Source organism: Panthera tigris, chromosome C2 (genome assembly GCF_018350195.1).
Source record: "Panthera tigris isolate Pti1 chromosome C2, P.tigris_Pti1_mat1.1, whole genome shotgun sequence".
Lineage (NCBI taxonomy): Eukaryota > Metazoa > Chordata > Mammalia > Carnivora > Felidae > Panthera > Panthera tigris.
The window spans coordinates 11,487,275-11,504,576 of NC_056668.1; the positions used below are offsets into that span (position 1 = coordinate 11,487,275).

General features: G+C 37.4%; 1 protein-coding gene across 7 annotated transcripts in view; it reads right to left on the reverse strand.

Moving 5' to 3' along the window:
- ITSN1 (intersectin 1) overlaps positions 1-17,302 on the reverse strand; it is a 217,486-nt gene that overhangs the window by 145,343 nt on the left and 54,841 nt on the right. For 5 of the 7 annotated variants that reach the window (XR_006207652.1, XM_042956710.1, XM_042956707.1 and 2 more), the window contains exons 2-4: positions 5,292-5,351; positions 2,872-2,964; positions 1,815-1,878 (exon numbers count right to left, since the gene is read on the reverse strand). Coding sequence is in view for 6 of the 7 variants with exons in the window: in XM_042956710.1 (XP_042812644.1) it covers positions 1,815-1,878; positions 2,872-2,964; positions 5,292-5,319 (185 nt within the window). In the remaining variant the exon portion in view is untranslated. Of the gene's footprint in view, positions 1-1,814; positions 1,879-2,871; positions 2,965-5,291; positions 5,352-6,030; positions 6,052-10,550; positions 10,574-17,302 lie in introns of those variants that run through there. The other 2 variants (XM_042956708.1, XM_042956709.1) reach the window with 2 other exon arrangements.

Here is a 17,302-nt window from a genome sequence, read left to right on the forward strand (position 1 = left end):
GATTCTGTCTCTCCTTCTCTCTACCCCTCCCCTGCTTGTGCTCTCTCTCTCCAAAGAAATAAATAAGCATAAAAAAAAAAAAAAAGAACCCTGCTTCTTGAATGGATGTTCATAAATTGGGAACATAGCACAAAAGCAGAATTCAATGGAGGAAGCTATATCTGGGAAAGGAAGGTTCTAGTGAGTCATCTTGACTGACGATGTGAAATACAATCATCTACCAGAACACAAAGCAAATGAAAGCTTCTTACAGTTAACACAGATGTCACATGTCTCTTGAATTTAAACTCGGGCACTCAACTGCCAGGGCAGTGCCCCTGTGCTCACATGAGCATAAGTTCTTGCTCTCCCCACCACTCTCCCACCCCTTGCAAACCTTTTACTTCATTTTAAAAGTAATTCCAAAAACCTTGGTTATCTGATTTTCCCAGCTCAAAGTAGATCAGAAGAGCTAGAAGGGCATCATAGGAGGAGGCTCACCAATTGGAAGAGACAGTCTGGCAGCCGATATGCTGACAACCAGGAAAGAGAAAAGAAAGCAGACACCAAAAAAAGCACAGGAATCTGGTATCATTTAGTTTCGATTCAAATATAGCCATATACAAATGTGTGTGTGTGTATATGTATGTACATATGCGTATATATGTATGTATATGTGTATGTAGATTTCCCATGAGAGTTTTGCTATTCTGAACACAGTAAGTGATTTTCATACTGATGATACTTTAATTAAACTGCCTACATTCTGTAGACTCTGCTTGAAGGCAACAAGGAACTAAGTCAATCTTTATTAATTTCCATATTATAAGAAAAGCCGATCACTTAAGGGGACAAGTAATTAGCTGGACAATTTAGTTCTATGGAATACCCAATCCCTGACAGTGACAGCAGGTACCTTTTTGGGTTTTGTTTTGAGGGCCTATTGCACACCAGGTCCTATGCTAAGTCCTTCATACACGGTTTCTCTGCTAATGTTCTCAACAACCCTTTAAGGAAAATATATCTTCCCTTTTTCTAGATGAGAAAACAGGTCAGAGAGGATAAAGACATGCTCGAAATCATAAGGATAGAACACAGTGCAGCTGGGATTCAAACTCAGGAGTGTGATTACAAATCCCGTGCTCTTTCTACTGCACAGCAAGCTGACTCCCCAACACTAATAAACCCTGGAAATGAAGTATTAACTGAAGAGCCGCACTGTGTGGGAAAATGTGACCTCTTGGCAACAGAGCTCAGCATGACATGACCAAAGTCGTAAACTTCAAATCCACAATTATATTTCCCACTTTTTTTTAACTGGCCCTTTCCTTCCTGTGGGTTCAAAAGAATGAATGCGTATTTGTGATAGTTAATCCAGGAATTCAACAATATTTACTAAGCGTTCACCTTGTACAACACTGTAATAAATACTAGTTACTTCACTAGCCTGCTGGTGGTTTCACTACTAACCCTCAAATATTTTCCTTACCTTTTAGTCAATGAAAGATACAGAACCATTACATTATAAAGCAAGAAATGCGGGACTTTCAGATGAGCATGGGTGATGTAAATAAGGCTAAAACAAATTAATGAGAAAATACCAAAGTATCGATTTCTCCACTGGGAATTCAACTTTTTGACAGTGTTATCTTGCAAATGTCACCACTTTTTCTTTTAAAGTCCCACCTTAGAAAGCTACTTTTCAGAAGTATTCTCTGGTTAAGAAGGAGTAGAGTATTTCAGACCAGAGATTTATGTTCACCTTCTGTATCTTAAGAAATCCTATTACTGGAATATTTTATTTTACCTTTTGCTTATGTTAAGTTCCAACTTACCATATCTGTGCTAAAACAGGCTGAGGTAACCCAGATTGAAAAAAAAAGTTTCTAGCTTGATCACCTGTAAATTAAATGAAAACAGTTTCAGGAAACAAACAACAGCTGACCGGTATCTTCTTAGAGCAAAATTGCAAAAATAAGAAAGAGGCTGGCAATTCTGCAAATACTGAATTAAATATAGGATAAAAGCCAAAGCCTATAAGCAGCAGTAAAAGGAACCCATCAGCACTGACTTTAGAACTTAGAACTTAACACGCTAGCAGGGGTAGATTGTCCACTCTAATTAATCTGCTATTTAGTAAGATGGGAACAGCTATGACAAAGCATAGGACATATGACAAAGCACATCTATTTAGGAATCCTCAAGAAACTGATGACCCCACACTTCTACTTTTTAGGTTCTCTGCCATTCCTAATATCTGCACTTCAAACTGTCAGTACATCTGATACATTTATGGAGAAAAAGTAACAATGATTACAAGATTCACATCAGTGATTAACAATTAATAATTTAAAGATAACTGTGATACACACACACATAAAAACAACTCCCCAGGAAATCTAGATCCCATTTTTTTTTCTAAAGCTAACTCCTAAAGAGTAACCAAACAGAAAAGATAATAGATAAGGCAAGGTACAAAAAGAACTTTAAGGATACAGCAATGAGAGAATTCTGTCATTGGCTTTTTTTTTTTTTTTTAATATTCAGAATCTGTTCATTTATTTACATTTCCCAAACCAGTTCAAGATCAAAATTAAACAAGCATTTTAATTTAAGGACCACAGCCCATTGCTTTATTACTTAAAGAATGTGGTACGTTGATTCTCACCAATTCCCATCAGCGATATGCCCCAAACAAGTGGGTTGACATCCATTAAGGAATGCAAAGAGGCTTGAATGCATTATAGGAAATGCAACTGAAAAAATACAGGCTCAAGGCTAAGGCAAATGTCCCCTTGGCCGTATGTGCCCACCTCAGCTTCCCATAATAGATTTTCCACAGGTATATGCACTGCTAATAAGTAAAAATGTAAAAATGCTGTTTCCACTTACCAGTAATAAATCCGGATATTGGCTTTAAACTATGAAACTGTTGATCGTGCTTTGCTCTTTCCTCTACAGTTATGGCCCAGATATCCAGGCTGCCTAAACCCAAAGAAAAGAAAAAGAAATTATTCAATGAGAAAAGAGTAACAAAGTGCTCACACACACTATTTCCCTAGTACTTTCAGATTCTGTCACTATGTTATCAATTATTTGATCGATTAGTATCTGTTTGCCCTTGGGTGTTACGCATATAAAGTTAGAAAATTAAGAGTAAAACAGGCCAAAGTAAGAAAGATACCAGCCCAAATTCTTTTTTAAAAAACTTGCCCTATAATCTTATAGTTAGCAGGACTATTTAAAGACATAAGTTAATAATCATTTATTTATATAAACTCAAGCAATGAACCAAGTGAAAACTACATTCTCAGGTGATTCAAATGCCACACGTGAACGTTATGAAAGAAACAGCTTCACATTTCATATCCCATGTGATTCCATGAAAATCTTTCTGGAGTGACAAAAATATTGAAATACTGGATTGTACTGATGACATACAACTCTGCAAATTTACTAAAAGTCACTGAATTGTACAGTTAAAATCGGCGAATTTTATGGTATACAAATTATACCTCAACAAAGATGTGTTTAAAAACGGGTATCCTGAAAAAAAAAACAAAACTGCAAACCAAAGAGACTGGGCTTTGGTTCCCCTTCAGTTTCAGCTCTGAGACTGACCACATGCCCCCTCACTTCTGTCACTTCTTGGATCTTCCTCACTTTTAGTCCCAGGTCTCCTCAATGTGATCAAAATAATTTCAGATTATCTATAGACTGAAGACCTTCCAAAGTTCAGATACTTTCCAAAAAGCTGGGAACAGGCAATAAAATGTGAATGTGGCTAGCACAAATGCAAAATGTCTGAACATTGCACCTCTCCTCTCTACGGGGTCTGGTGGGACAGTGACAGGAAGGGTGGGATTCATTCAGCCGTGGGAAACATATTTACTGACTGCCTCCTATGTGCAGGGCCCAGTGTCAGACATCAGAGACACCGTAGTAACTGAAACAGATATGATCCCTTCACTCAGAGGCCTTCTAATCCTACAACTTCTACTGCCCTCTTGACATTCATCCGTGGAATTAGAAACAAAAGGAAAAGTTGGGGTGCCTGAGTGGCCTAGTTGGTTAAGCATCCAACTCTTGATTTCAGCTCAGGTCATGATCTCGGGGTTCATGAGATTGAGCCCTGCATCAGGCTCTGTGCTGAGCCTGCTTAAGATTCTCTCTTTACCTCTCTTTCGTGCTCTAAAAAAAAAAGAAGAAAAAAGAGAAAGAAAACACACAAAACACAAACCTGCCCAGCAATGAGGAAGAGGGACAAAATTGAAACAATAATGCTAATGGTTTTGAAAAGTCTGCATAATCTAGAATATCATAGGGACTTTTACAGATGTGATCAGAGAGGTGGTGATTTGTGCTATACTCTCTTTATGATGACTGGATTAGACAGCTGCCAAGAGTCAGCCATTAAAATGGCACCCTCTCTTTAAAAATAAATAAGTAAATAAAATTTGGCCCGTAAATAAAGCCAATATTTAACACTTTAATCATAATATTAGGAAAAATTACCTGAAACAAAGTTTTTTATGCACACTGATATGTTTCAAGCAGATAAAGTAAAACAAACAAAAATTGTCCTGCTGCAAATCCAGGCTTTAGGAAAAGTACAGAATAAATGACCCAGTCACCTCAACAAGTGCAATGCAAAGAGAAAACAGTGAGGAGGCTTAGGAGACACGTGAACTGAGATCAGTGTCTGCATCCTTATTTGAACCGACAAACCAGAGCAAAAAAGGGTCTGAAGACCATCAGGAAAATTTTAACACTGACTTGATAGCTGAAGATATAAAGGAATTACTGTGAATTTTATAGGTGTGATAATGGTGTTGTAGTTATGTCTTTAAGAGTGTTCTTATCTTTTAGAAACACTAAGATATTTGTGAATGAAATGGTATGAAGCCTGAGAGTTGCTTCCAAAGAATCCAGATGAAACAACATTAAAAATATGGTCTTGGGGCGCCTGGGTGCTTCAGTCAGTTGAGCATCCAACTCTTGATTTCCGCTCAGGTCATGATCCCAGGGTTGTGAGATCGAGCCCCATGTTGGGCTCCATGCTGAATGAATGTGGAGCCTGCTTAAGATTCTCTCTCTCCCTCCTCTGCCCCTCTCCCCGACTTGTGTTCTCTCTCTCGAAAGTAAAATAAATATATATATATATATATTTAATATATATATTATATACATACACATATACAAATATATATATATGTGTGTGTGTGTGTATATATATATATATATATATATATATATATATGTATATATATAATCTGGAATACATTAAAAAAGGAAAGTCTCAGAGAACTTACCTCCAAAAGGTGTTGGAAACTGAGCCATGGTTCTGCTACTTTTACCTTGCTAATCGACGCCTGTAATTGAAATGCAACATTTAAGTTTATGAAAACTTCATTTCTATACACTTATAAACACACTGACATGCAGTCTTTAATGATCAGAAACTGATACTAGTGCTGTTCCATATGAAAATGAAAGTTACAATTAAGGGGTTCATTCATTCATTCTCGGCAGCTTCTTAGTGCCAGCTACAATGGCGGGCACTGGGGAATGTGAAGCCTTCAGTCTGGTGAGTGATACCATTTGCTCAGAACAGCCTATTATATCACTGAGGTTTTACTTGTTAGTCTTTAAATGTACGCCTTTACTTAACTATCTACATATACTAGTCCATCTGCTTGATGGTTGTAACAGCAGCTTCTTTTAATGAGCACTTAGTACAAGCTGCACACTGCTCTGGGTGATTTATAGCTCTTAAACCTCTTCATCATCACAGCCCTATGATATCAGTAAGACAGACAGGTATTACCATCCCCTTATTACAGATGAGGAAAATGAGAATTAGAGAGATGAAGTGATTCGAGCAATACCACACATCTGGTGACTAAGCTGGATTGGAGCAGGGATAGCGAACTCCACAGCCTGCGTTCCACCCATGAAAAACACGGTCTGCAATCACTACTGAGAGATTTTGAGAAAGGCCATAAACAATGTATCCTATGTCAATGTCTGTCCAGAATACCAATCACAAACCCAATGCTCCAAAATCCCCATCAGGCGTTATCTGTTCATGAATAGCCAAGGTGAACCTCGTCGTCTTCTCCAACTAAAATAATCCAAAATTAGTATTTGCTTTTTCAACATGGCAGAGGCATACAGTTAAAAAATGAGTACTAAATATTCATACATTAAAAAACTTAGTTACTTTTAGATATTTACAATTACAGTCCCTTGTCCTAATACTCTTCAATTTCCTATTTTAATCTGTCCATGGATTTTTTCCCCCAAATATCATATTTTTAAACTTCCAAAAGCTTTTTCTTGTTCTTAACTCTTTATTCCTAGTACTCTGTCATTTTTTTAATGGACACAACACCTTTTACTCTCCGGATTTTTTGGGTGGGAAGGAAGCATTTTGCTCTTTCACGTTCTTCTGTCTCTTGCATCATTTGATTCCTTTTTCTGTTTGTTGGCCGACTGTTTTGGGTCTCTGTCACTTTTGAGGCTTTCCTCATCTATCTGGTGATCCCTGGCTGCTTCCTCATATTTAACAGTGAGGTACTAAAAAAAAATCAGCATGGATGCCAGTTCTCTTGATTGATGGACTGCTGTAGATGACAGTCACATTTCACTCGGAGACCTCCAATGTCAGTACGCAGAGGTCTCTTCATTCAAGCTGCTCAGTTTTGCCGGAAAGAAGTGTATGGGAGGGTGCTGGCTTTTGGGGAGGAGTAGAAAAGGCAGGAGTAAGTGAAGGGCTATACTTCCGGGTGTACACTAAGACCTACTCCCTATATTTTCAGCCCCGACCTTTACTCTTCTGGTCAGAAGCATCTCTGGTTCTACTGCTTGACCCATCTCCCCAGGAAAAATGGGACTGAAGAAATCATGTTTGCTGGGGATGCAGAAGACATTCCAAAAGATCTGGATATAGACTTTTCAAGAACTTCCGTTTCAGCTACAAAACTGACCTCTGCCTTTGGCAGCCACCAAACACTCTGAATCCTGTCAAGACACTCCTGGGGACTGCTGATTTGTCCCTCATCTCTGCCGCCCTTCGGTAGGCACTAGGTTGTACCTTCCTCTGAACTCGGTTACCACTCTATTCACTCTGTTTCCAAAAAATTCTTCAGATCTTTTGTTCACTATCTTCTCTACTATTATCTTTCTCCCTCTGTGTTAACAACTGCTGTGCTTCCTTTGCGATCACTGCAGATGTGATGGAAGAAGAAAAGATACATGTGGTCAGGCCACCATATTTAAGTGGGGGTCTGTGGATCCCTTTTGAGGCAGGCCACTTCTCACTGCCAATTCCCTTTACGGCACCTGGGTGGCTCAGTAGGTTGAGCCTCCGACTCGATGTCAGCTCAGGTTGTAATCTTGCTATTGGGGATCCTGAGATCTTAGACCCTTGCTGGGCTCCACCCTGAGCGTGGAGCCTGCTTTGGATTCTCTCTCTCCCTCTCCCTCTTGCATGCATGTGCACTCTCTCTCTCAAAATAAATAAATAAACCTTAAAAAAAAAAAAAGAAATTAGCTGCTATTCTCTTCTTCCACAATTTCTCGCTCAATACACTATAGAGGTGAGCTTGATGATTTTCCAAAATTTTTTAATGTTTCATCTCACTTAATCTTCATAATGCTCTTAAAATTGACAAATCATACATCTTTTTATTGAGCTTTGCAAAAGCAGTAAGCTCTCATTTTTTAAAAGCATAGTAATGCAAATATTTCATATATAGAACATGAGAAAACATTCTGTTCTGGTTTACTTCCACTCTTTACTATTTATTGCAAAATAAAGAAAAGTTACTGGTTTATCTATCTTCTTGGTACCCAGCCACTTTACCACATTTTTTTATTGGTGCTAAGGCACTCAGAGGAGTCTCTCAGGTTTTCTAGATCTATATCCTCTGAGAATAAAGAATTTAAGCTTGCATTATTTGCCCAAACCAGTAAAGCTAGGCTATGTAATAGGTGGAAAGGCAGGAATTTTGATATTGCCCCTGGCTTTCATGGTGATGGTTTTGGTGTTTAGTAAGTATTGATATTTCATAACCAATGAAATAGGTTATAAATAGTTATATCTGCTATTGTGTTTTGGTAAATAGCTTTTGCCATGTTTTAGGCAGTTTTCTATCATTTTTATTTGACTTAAACTTTCATTAGAAAAGCCTGCTAATTTTTTTCAGAGGCTTTTTTAGAGTATTTAATAAGATGACCATGTATTTCTTTTTTAATTAGCATACTAAATTATAGTGATATATTTCCTAACACAAATTATCCTAGAATTTATGTAATAAACCCAACTCAGATACGCATGTTACTCTTTTACTACATAACTAGGTCCAATTTGCTCACATTTTCTTTAGAATTTTTGCTTAAGGAAACATTATACACAATTCTATGCAACAGAGAATCTAGAGACAATGGTTAGATTTCTACTTCACTGTAATTTCCAAACTGATCTTTTAAAAGGACATAATACTTTAATAGAGCATACAACTAACTTGAAATGTAAAGGTATAACATGAAAAAGGTCCCAAGAAAAAATAATTTTAGGGGTGAGTTTGACCTAACCTTCAAGAAACAAATAATTCCTTTTACTAAAACAATTCCACAGGTTATGAAATTAGCATAACCAATACTAAACTATGGTAACAAAAGTAGTGTCCATTTTCACCTAGATATAATTATACGCCTTACTTTAAGTGTTTCACAGCTATTTTGAGAGTCACAGAGTATAACAACTCCTATAGTCCAAAGTATGTATGTATATTTTTTTAAATTTTTTTAAAAGTTTATTTATTTTTGATAGAGTTCAGTGAGCAGGGGAGAAGCAGAGAGAGAGAGGGAGATGGGAGGATCTGAAGCAGGCTCTGTGTTGACAGCAGTGAGCCCCATGTGGGGCTCAAACTCACAAACCATGAGATCATGACCTGAGCCGAAGGTAAACGCTCAACTGACTGAGCCACCCAGGTGCCCCAAAATATATTTTAATGATCAGTGGCTCCTTGCAAAGAGTATTTGCTGAAATAAAAAATAAAAAATAAAAAAAAACTTTAAAAAGAAAAAAAAATGGGGCATCTGGGTGGCTTGGTTGGTTAAGCATTCGACTCTTGATTCCAGCTCAGGACATGATTCTCACCTTAGTGAGACTGAGCCCTGCATCAGGCTCTGCACTAAGCATGAAGCCTGCTTAAGGTTCTCTCCCTGCTCCTCCCCTGCTCATGCACTCCCTCCGTGTCTCTCTCTCTCTCAAAACTAAAAGTATGTGCTGTTTACTGTCCTTCCTAGAATTCAGGAAATCATCCCCCACTTCCTCCCTCTGCCCCGCTCTGTGAACCTCTTCCCCAAAAGCCTTCACTTCATTATTAGCAGCGTCAGACAAAATTTATCTTCTGGCCCTTCTAACTACCCTGTCTGTTTCCTTGTCATCTTAAATCCATAAGTAACAATGGAAAGGGTTGCAACCTCAGCCTGCGCCCTACACTTGCAAACTAAAGCCCTTCTGTCTCTTCCCTCCCCAATCCAACCCTTGTTCCTTGACTGTCATTCAACTTAAGCCAGGTCCTGGTAAGGAATGGACCTAATAAAAACTAAATCGCTTTGAGGTGTGAAGAAGATGTACCTTCCAGACTTATTACTAACACAAACATCCAAATGCTGGTTTAAGGATGACGCTGGAATATTCCCACACACATTTCTTTTAGCCACAGGCACTTCAAATGCTATTTACAGCTAGGTTCTCCTCAGCTCCTGGGGAACCCCAGACAAAGTAGTAACACGCAATGAAGCAACCAGATCGAACCTTCCAATCCCACCTCCTTTTCAATTCTATGCCACACAGGCAGATCAGGGTGATAACATCTTGGTTCAAACTGTTGTTCCTACTTTTACATATATTTGTCGTATGTATTACAATAATTTGAAAAAAGAAAATAATTTTTTAAAAATACCGCAAGATTTCTAAGTGCCACAAACCAGATTTCTAGTTTGGCTACAGTGGTATAAGCCCACTAGAGCCTCTGTCCCACTTAAAACTAAAAACTGGGCAGGGGCGCCTGGGTGGCTCAGTTAAGTGTCCAACTCTTGGTTTTGGCTCAGGTCATGATCTCACAGTTCATGGGTTCGAGCCCCGTGTCGGGCTCCATGCTGACATTGATGGTGTGGAGCCTGCCTGGGATTCTCTCTCTCCCCCTCTCTCTGCTCCTCCCCTGCTCTTTCTCTCTCAAAAATATATAAACTTTAAAAAAAAAAAAACACTTTTGTTTTAAAAAACAAATACCTAAGGACAATAAGAAGTAAAGAAAAGTAGGCAGATTTCAGAAGACAGTCAGAAGTCCCCCCAACTTTTGTTCACTTTTCTCTAGCAGCTCTGCCCCGAGAGTTGGCCCAGTCATGGAGTTATGCAGTGAGGCAGAGGAGCAAAAGGTAAAACTCTGGTAGAAACCCAGTCTGGCCAAAGGAACTAATAAAAAAGGCCTCTGTGGACAGGAGAGTGTGAGGATCCCTTAATTCTGTAAACGAACTCCCACAAGACTCAGGCTCACCTCTGAGCTGCAGGACGGAACAAAAGTAGCACAGCAAAAGTATTGAAAACTGACCTAACAATGGGACCTCTGTGAGCAGGCGGCAGCAGGCAGAACTTGTACTTGGAACCTAATCAGGAAGAAGACCTGCTACAACCAACACCAGCACTGTGCAGAGGGTCACCGCAGCACCCAGAACCTGACATGAAATTCACAATCTCCACGAGGCAATCCAAACTTACTGGACATATGTGCAACTAGGAAAATCTTGCAAATTCTCAAAGAAAGGAAAGACTGTCATAAACAGATCCCAGATCCCAAATGATACAGAGACTGAAATTATCACAAAGACTTTAGAGGAGCTATTATCACCTGTGTTCCATGAGGTAAAAGTAAACACAAATGAAATGACTTGAAATACACAAGATCTGCAGAGAAGAAAAAATTAGCTGAAAAAGAAGCAAATGGAAATTTTAGAGAGAAACTTAGATCTTCAAGAATAAAGGAACAGAAACAGAAATGATAAATATATGGATAAATATATAAAATTATATTTTTCCTATAAAACTCCTTAAGATACGTAGAGTGCTGAAAGCAAATATTGTCACACTGTGTAGCAGGGCTATCAACATGTATAAATGTAATAATACATAGGACAACCTTAACATAAAGGTCTGTTGGGTAAGAGTAAGGGACTTAGACGGCTGCAAGCCTTCTACATTTTATTTCAAGTAATAAAATATTACCTGTAAGCAGACTATGAAAGTTAAATATATTTAATCCCTAGAGTGACTACTTAGAAAAATAAAAACACAAACACACAAAGAAATATAGCCAGAAAGGCAATAGACAAATGAAAACAGAACGCTAAAAATTACTCAATTCAAAAAAGTCAGGAAAAGAAGAAGAGAAGAACAAAAAACAGGATAAACAAAACAAATAATAAAATAGCAGATGTAATTCTAAAATACCAATGACCACGTTAAATGTTAATGGTCTAAACACTAAAGAAGAGAATGGGGGGGGGGGAGCAATGTAAACGACAAATAGAAGGAAGGGAATAATAAAGATACTAGCAGATATAAAAGAAATTTTTTAAAAGACCTACAATAGAGAAAATTAATGAAACCAAACTCTGGTTCCTGGGGGGAGGGGGAAAAACCCTTACTGACACTGATTAAAAGAGAGGGAGAACACAAATCAGATCAGAAATGAACTAAGGGTCATTACCATCAATCCTACAAACATTAAAAGAATAAGAAATACTAAAAACAACTTCATGCCAACAATTTGACAATGTGGATGAACAAATTTCTTGGAAAAAACTTACTAAAATTGATACAAGGAGAAACAGAGTATCCAAATATTACTATACTTATTAAAGGAACTGATTTTATTTTTTCTTCCCAAAAAAGAAAACTGCATTCTCAAATGGTTTCACTGGTGAATTCTATCAAACATTCAAGGAAAAGAAAATACAAAAACGTTGCAAACTTTTTCAAACAATAGAGGGATTAGTGACCAACTCATGTTTTTGAAGCCATCATAATGCTAACACCTGACAGATATTATCTTCCAAAAATTACATATCAAGACCCTAAAGAATATAGATGCCAAAATCCTTCACAATAAAAGCTTCATCTTAATAATACATAAAAAGGTTAATGAAACATGACCAAATAGGGTTTATCACAGAAATGCAAGATTTGCTTACCATTTGATAATCAGTTAATGTAATTTACCACATTAAATGAATAAAGCAAAACAAACAAACAAACAAAAAAACCCCAATATGATCATTTCAGTAAATGTGGGGAAAAAAAGCTTTTGACAAAAAATCAACACCCAATAATGATTAAAACTCCCAGAAAATTAGAATTAATAGGAAACTTCCTCAGATACAGGGCATCTATGAAAACCTACAGCTAATATAGTTAATGGTTTAAGACTGAATTTCTCCCCCTGAAAATAGGAAGGCAGGGATATCTGCTTTTACCACTCCTATTCAACATTGTTCTGAAGGTTCTAGCCACTGAAATAAGGTAAGAAAAACAGAAAAATAATAGCCATAAAGATTGGAAAAGAATAAAATGAAACTCTCCCTACTTGCAGAAAACTCCAAGGAAGCTACTAGATACAGTAATAAGTGAATTTACCAGATTCTTATTTTGCAAAGTGACTTAGCAAAATTACAGGACAAAAGGTTAAGTTAATAACGTTCTAAAAATCAACTGATTTCTCATATACTAGAAGCAAATAATTGGAAAGTGAAATTAGACAAACAATCCCATTTACAGTAGTGCCAAAAAATGTATAAGTGCTAGGTATAAATTTAACAAAAGACATCAGGGGTGCCTGGCTGGCTCAGTTGGTAGAGGATGGTACTCTTGATCTCAGGGTCATGAGTTCAAGCCCCCCTTTAGGGCATAGAGCTTACTTAAAAAACAAAACAAACCAAACCAAAGACATCCAAGGCCTCTACATTGAACACACTACAAAATATTAGGGGGAAAAATTAAAGAAGACCTACATAAATGGAGACATATACTAAGTTCCTGGATTAGAAGATTTAATATTGTTAAAGTTGCAGTTCTCTCCAAATGGATCTGTATATTCAATGCATTTCCAATCAAACTGCAGCAGGCTTTTTAGTAGAAACTAACAAGCTAATATTAAATTTACATGGAAATGCAAAGGACCTAGAATAACCAGAGCAGTTTTAAAAAATAACAAAATTAGAGTACTTATCCTACCTGATTTCAAGATTTACTATGAAGCAACAGTAATCAAGACCTTTGGAACTGGTGCAAAGAGAGACATACCAGATCAATGGAACAGAAAACAAGGGTTCAGAAATAGATTTACACGTTTGGTGAATTCATTTTTAGTAAAGTAACAAAGGCAAACCACTGGAGGGAAAAAAAAAGACTTTTCAACAAACAAACAAACAAACAAACAAACAGTGTATCAACTGGACATTCATATAGAAAAAAAGAAAAAGAACATTGACCCTAACTTCATATTATACACAAAAATTAACTCAAATGGAGCGAAATTAAAAAATTTAAATTTGGACTAATTTAAAACCATATAGTTTAACATTAAAATTCTAAAAGATGGGAGAATACCTTCATGACCCTTGACTAGACAATAATTTCTTAGAATACAAATAAGCATGATTTATTTACAAAAAAGAAGAAGGGCTGGGCTTCATCAAAAAAATTAACTCTTCAAAAGTACCATTAAGAAAACAAAAACGAAAGCTATAAACAAAAAAACATTTGCAACACAATCATCAGACAAAGGAACTGTATTCAGAATAATATGGAACTCTTACAACTTTCTTAAAAATAAAATAAGATGGGGGAGGGGAGGGGCATCTGGGTGGCTCAGTAGGTTAAGCAACCAACTGTTGATTTCAGCTCAGGTCATGATCTCACTGTTCCTGGGATCAAACCCCATATCAGGCTCTGTGCCAACAGTATGAGCCTTCTTGGGATTCTCACCCTCCCTCTCTCTGCTCCTCCCCCTGTCAAAATAAATAAATAAACTTATAAGACAGGAGCACCTGGGTGGCTCAGTCAGTTAGCTGACTTCAGCTCAAGTCATGATCTCACGGTTCATAAGTTCAAGCCCCACGTTGGGCTCTGTGCCGACAGTTCAGAGCCTGGGGCCTGAACTGTGGATTCTGTGTCTTCCTCTCTGTTCCTCCCCCACTCACGTTCTGTCTCTCAAAAATAAATAAACATTAAAAATTTTTTTCAATAATAATATGGATTTGCCTATGGCTCACCATAGCTTGCTTATCCTGAACTGCAATTCCTCTGCTCTTCCCAAATAAGCATCTTTTGTACTTAAAAGAAATAATAAGACGGGTGCCTGGGTGGCTTAGTTGGTTGATTAAGCGTCTGACTTCAGTTCAGCTCATGATCTCATGGTTTCTGAGTTCGAGCCCGGCATTGGGCTCTCTGCTGTCAGTGTAGAACCTGCTTCAGATCCTGTCTCCCTACCCCTCTGCCCCTCCCCGACTTGTGCACCCTCCCTTACTTCCTCTCTCCTGTCTCTCTCTCCAAAATAAACATTAAAAAAAAAAAAACCTCAGTGAGGAAATGGTCAAAAGAAATGTAACACACTTCACCAAATAACTTAAATAAATGGCAAATAAACACATGGAAAGAAGCTCAACATCATGAGCCATTAGGGAAATTAAACTGCAATGATATGCCACTATATTTCCACTGGAATGGCAAACACGAAAGACTGACCATACCCAGGATTCTGAAGTGCTGCTGACAGGAACATAAGATGGGATGACCACTTTGAAAAGCAGACTTTCCTTAAAAAGTTGTACAGATCCCACTGGATCTTGCCACTCAACTTCTAGGTATTTAGCTAAAAGAAATGAAAATTTGGGGTGTCTGGGTGGATCAGTAGGTTAGGCATCCAACTCTTGACCTCAGCTCATGTCATGACCTCTCAGTTCATGGGTTCGAGCCCCGAATTAGGCTCTGTGCTGATAGTGCAGAGTCTTCTTGGGATTCTCTCTCTCTCCCTCTCTCTCTGCCCCTCCCCAGCTCATGCTCTCTCTCTCAAAATAAATAAATTAAAAACAAAAAAGAAAAGGAAATAAATGTTTATGTCCACACAAAAATTTCTAAACAACCATATCAACTTTTTTTTAAATGTTTATTTTTATTTTTGAGAGAGAGAGAGAGAGAGAGAGGGAGGGAGCACGAGTGGGGGAGGGGCAGAGAGAGAGGGAGGCACAGAATCCAAAGCAGGCTCCAGGCTCCGAGCTGTCAGCACAGAACCCAACAACAGGGCTGGAACTCATAAACCTTGAGATCACGACCTGAGCTGAAGTGTGGTGCTTAACCGATGCATCGGTTATGCCTGAGCCAGCCAGGTGCCCCTCAACTTTATTTTTAAGAGCCAAAGCTAGTAACCCAAATATCAATCGAATGATGAAGGGATAAAGAGTGATTTGTCTCTTGTACTGCTTAGCAATAAAATGTAATACTACTTAGCAATAAAAAGGAACCAACTGAGGAGTGCCTGGGTGGCTCAGTTGGTTGGGTGTCCAACTTCGGCTCAGGTCATGATCTCACAGTTCGTGAGTTCGAGCCCCACGTCAGGCTCTGTGCTGACAGCTCAGCCTGGAGCCTGCTTCAGATTCTGTGCCTCCCTCTCTCTCTGCCCCTCTCCCGCTAGTGCTCTGTCTCTGTCTCTCAAAAATGAATAAACATTAAAAAAAATTTTTTCTTTAAAGAACCTACTGGTGCCACAAGCCACAACATGCATGAATGTCAAAATTATGCTCAGTGAAAGAAGCCATATCTATATATGTACACACTGACTCCATTTTTGTTAAAATTCTAGAAAATATAAACTAATCTATAGTGGCAAAAAACCAATCAGTAGTTTCCAGGAGATGGGAGATACAGAGGAAGGGACATATTACAAAAATAGAAAGAGACAAGGGAAAGGTGATGGTTTCATAGGTATATGCATATATCAAAACTGATCAAATAGTATACTTTAAACATATCCAGTTTATTGTAGTTCAATTATATCTTGATAAAGTTGGGGAAAAGTCATAAGCCACAACACACCAAAAAACTCTATGAATAAAATCAAGAGTTGTGCAATCCTAGCAGTTCAATATAAATTGGAATTATCTGTGTTGGAACATCATCTGACAAAAGTACTTATTCCCAGTAACTCCCAACAAGTATTTGATCATTAGAAAACAACAAAAAAAGACAACTTTGAGCTCAACTTAAAAACTTAATTGAAGAGACATAACAAATGATGAACAATAAGGCTTCTGAGCAAGAATGTTTAATATAAGCAGCAGTTCTCAGATTGTGATAATGAATCCTTAAAAACATTATTTAGTAAAGACGACAGAAAATTTATTTTTAGAGTCTTTTTTTTTTTTTTTTTCAGAAGTAGGGTCGGGTGGGACATAGTCTGTGTTGAATGAAACCAAAATGCCTTACTAGAAAATACAAAGTATTGATCTTAATTTCAATATGTCCAGTGTGTTTTGGAACGAATGCCGTTTACTAAACACACAAAGACCAGTGGTTTTCCAAATGCCTTTATGACCAAATAATAAATGCACATAACAGCTATATTCTGATATTCAATTCCACTGAAATGGGAAAAAAGTCTAGAAAGTATAGAATAAAAACCAGACATTCTTTAAAATGCCACCAATTAAAAGTTGGCCCAACTCTGGAAACACAAATCAAATTCTGCACATATCCTAATGTACACTAAGTGAAAAGAAATCAAAGTATTTGTAAGTATATAAACTAAATTCATATGTAATGGAACAGTAGATATGAAGCCTCACAGAATCAGCATTTGGTTTGTGTGAGAAGAATATATATGCCCCTAGAGGCAAATTATAAAGGCTTTTCAGAAAAAGATTAAAACTGCATTCACTGCTGTAGCTATCAAAATAAATTCTATAGTTGAAACAAATTTAGAATGATATGTGAGACGTAAATTTCAGTCCCTCCATCTCTAAAGTTAACAGCATTTGGCTAGATATTGTATTAAGACTTTTCTATTCAAATTTCCAGAATATCAATGTTTTAGATTTATGACAAATTTATAATAAATTTTCAAATGTTAAGGTAATTGAAAAAGAAGGTGTTTTTTTTTTTACTCTCATGTCTGAACATTTGTATACTTAATATTTTCATATTCTTCTCACTTAGGATCAGATAATCATTTCTATTTAGATCTTACTTGAAAATAAG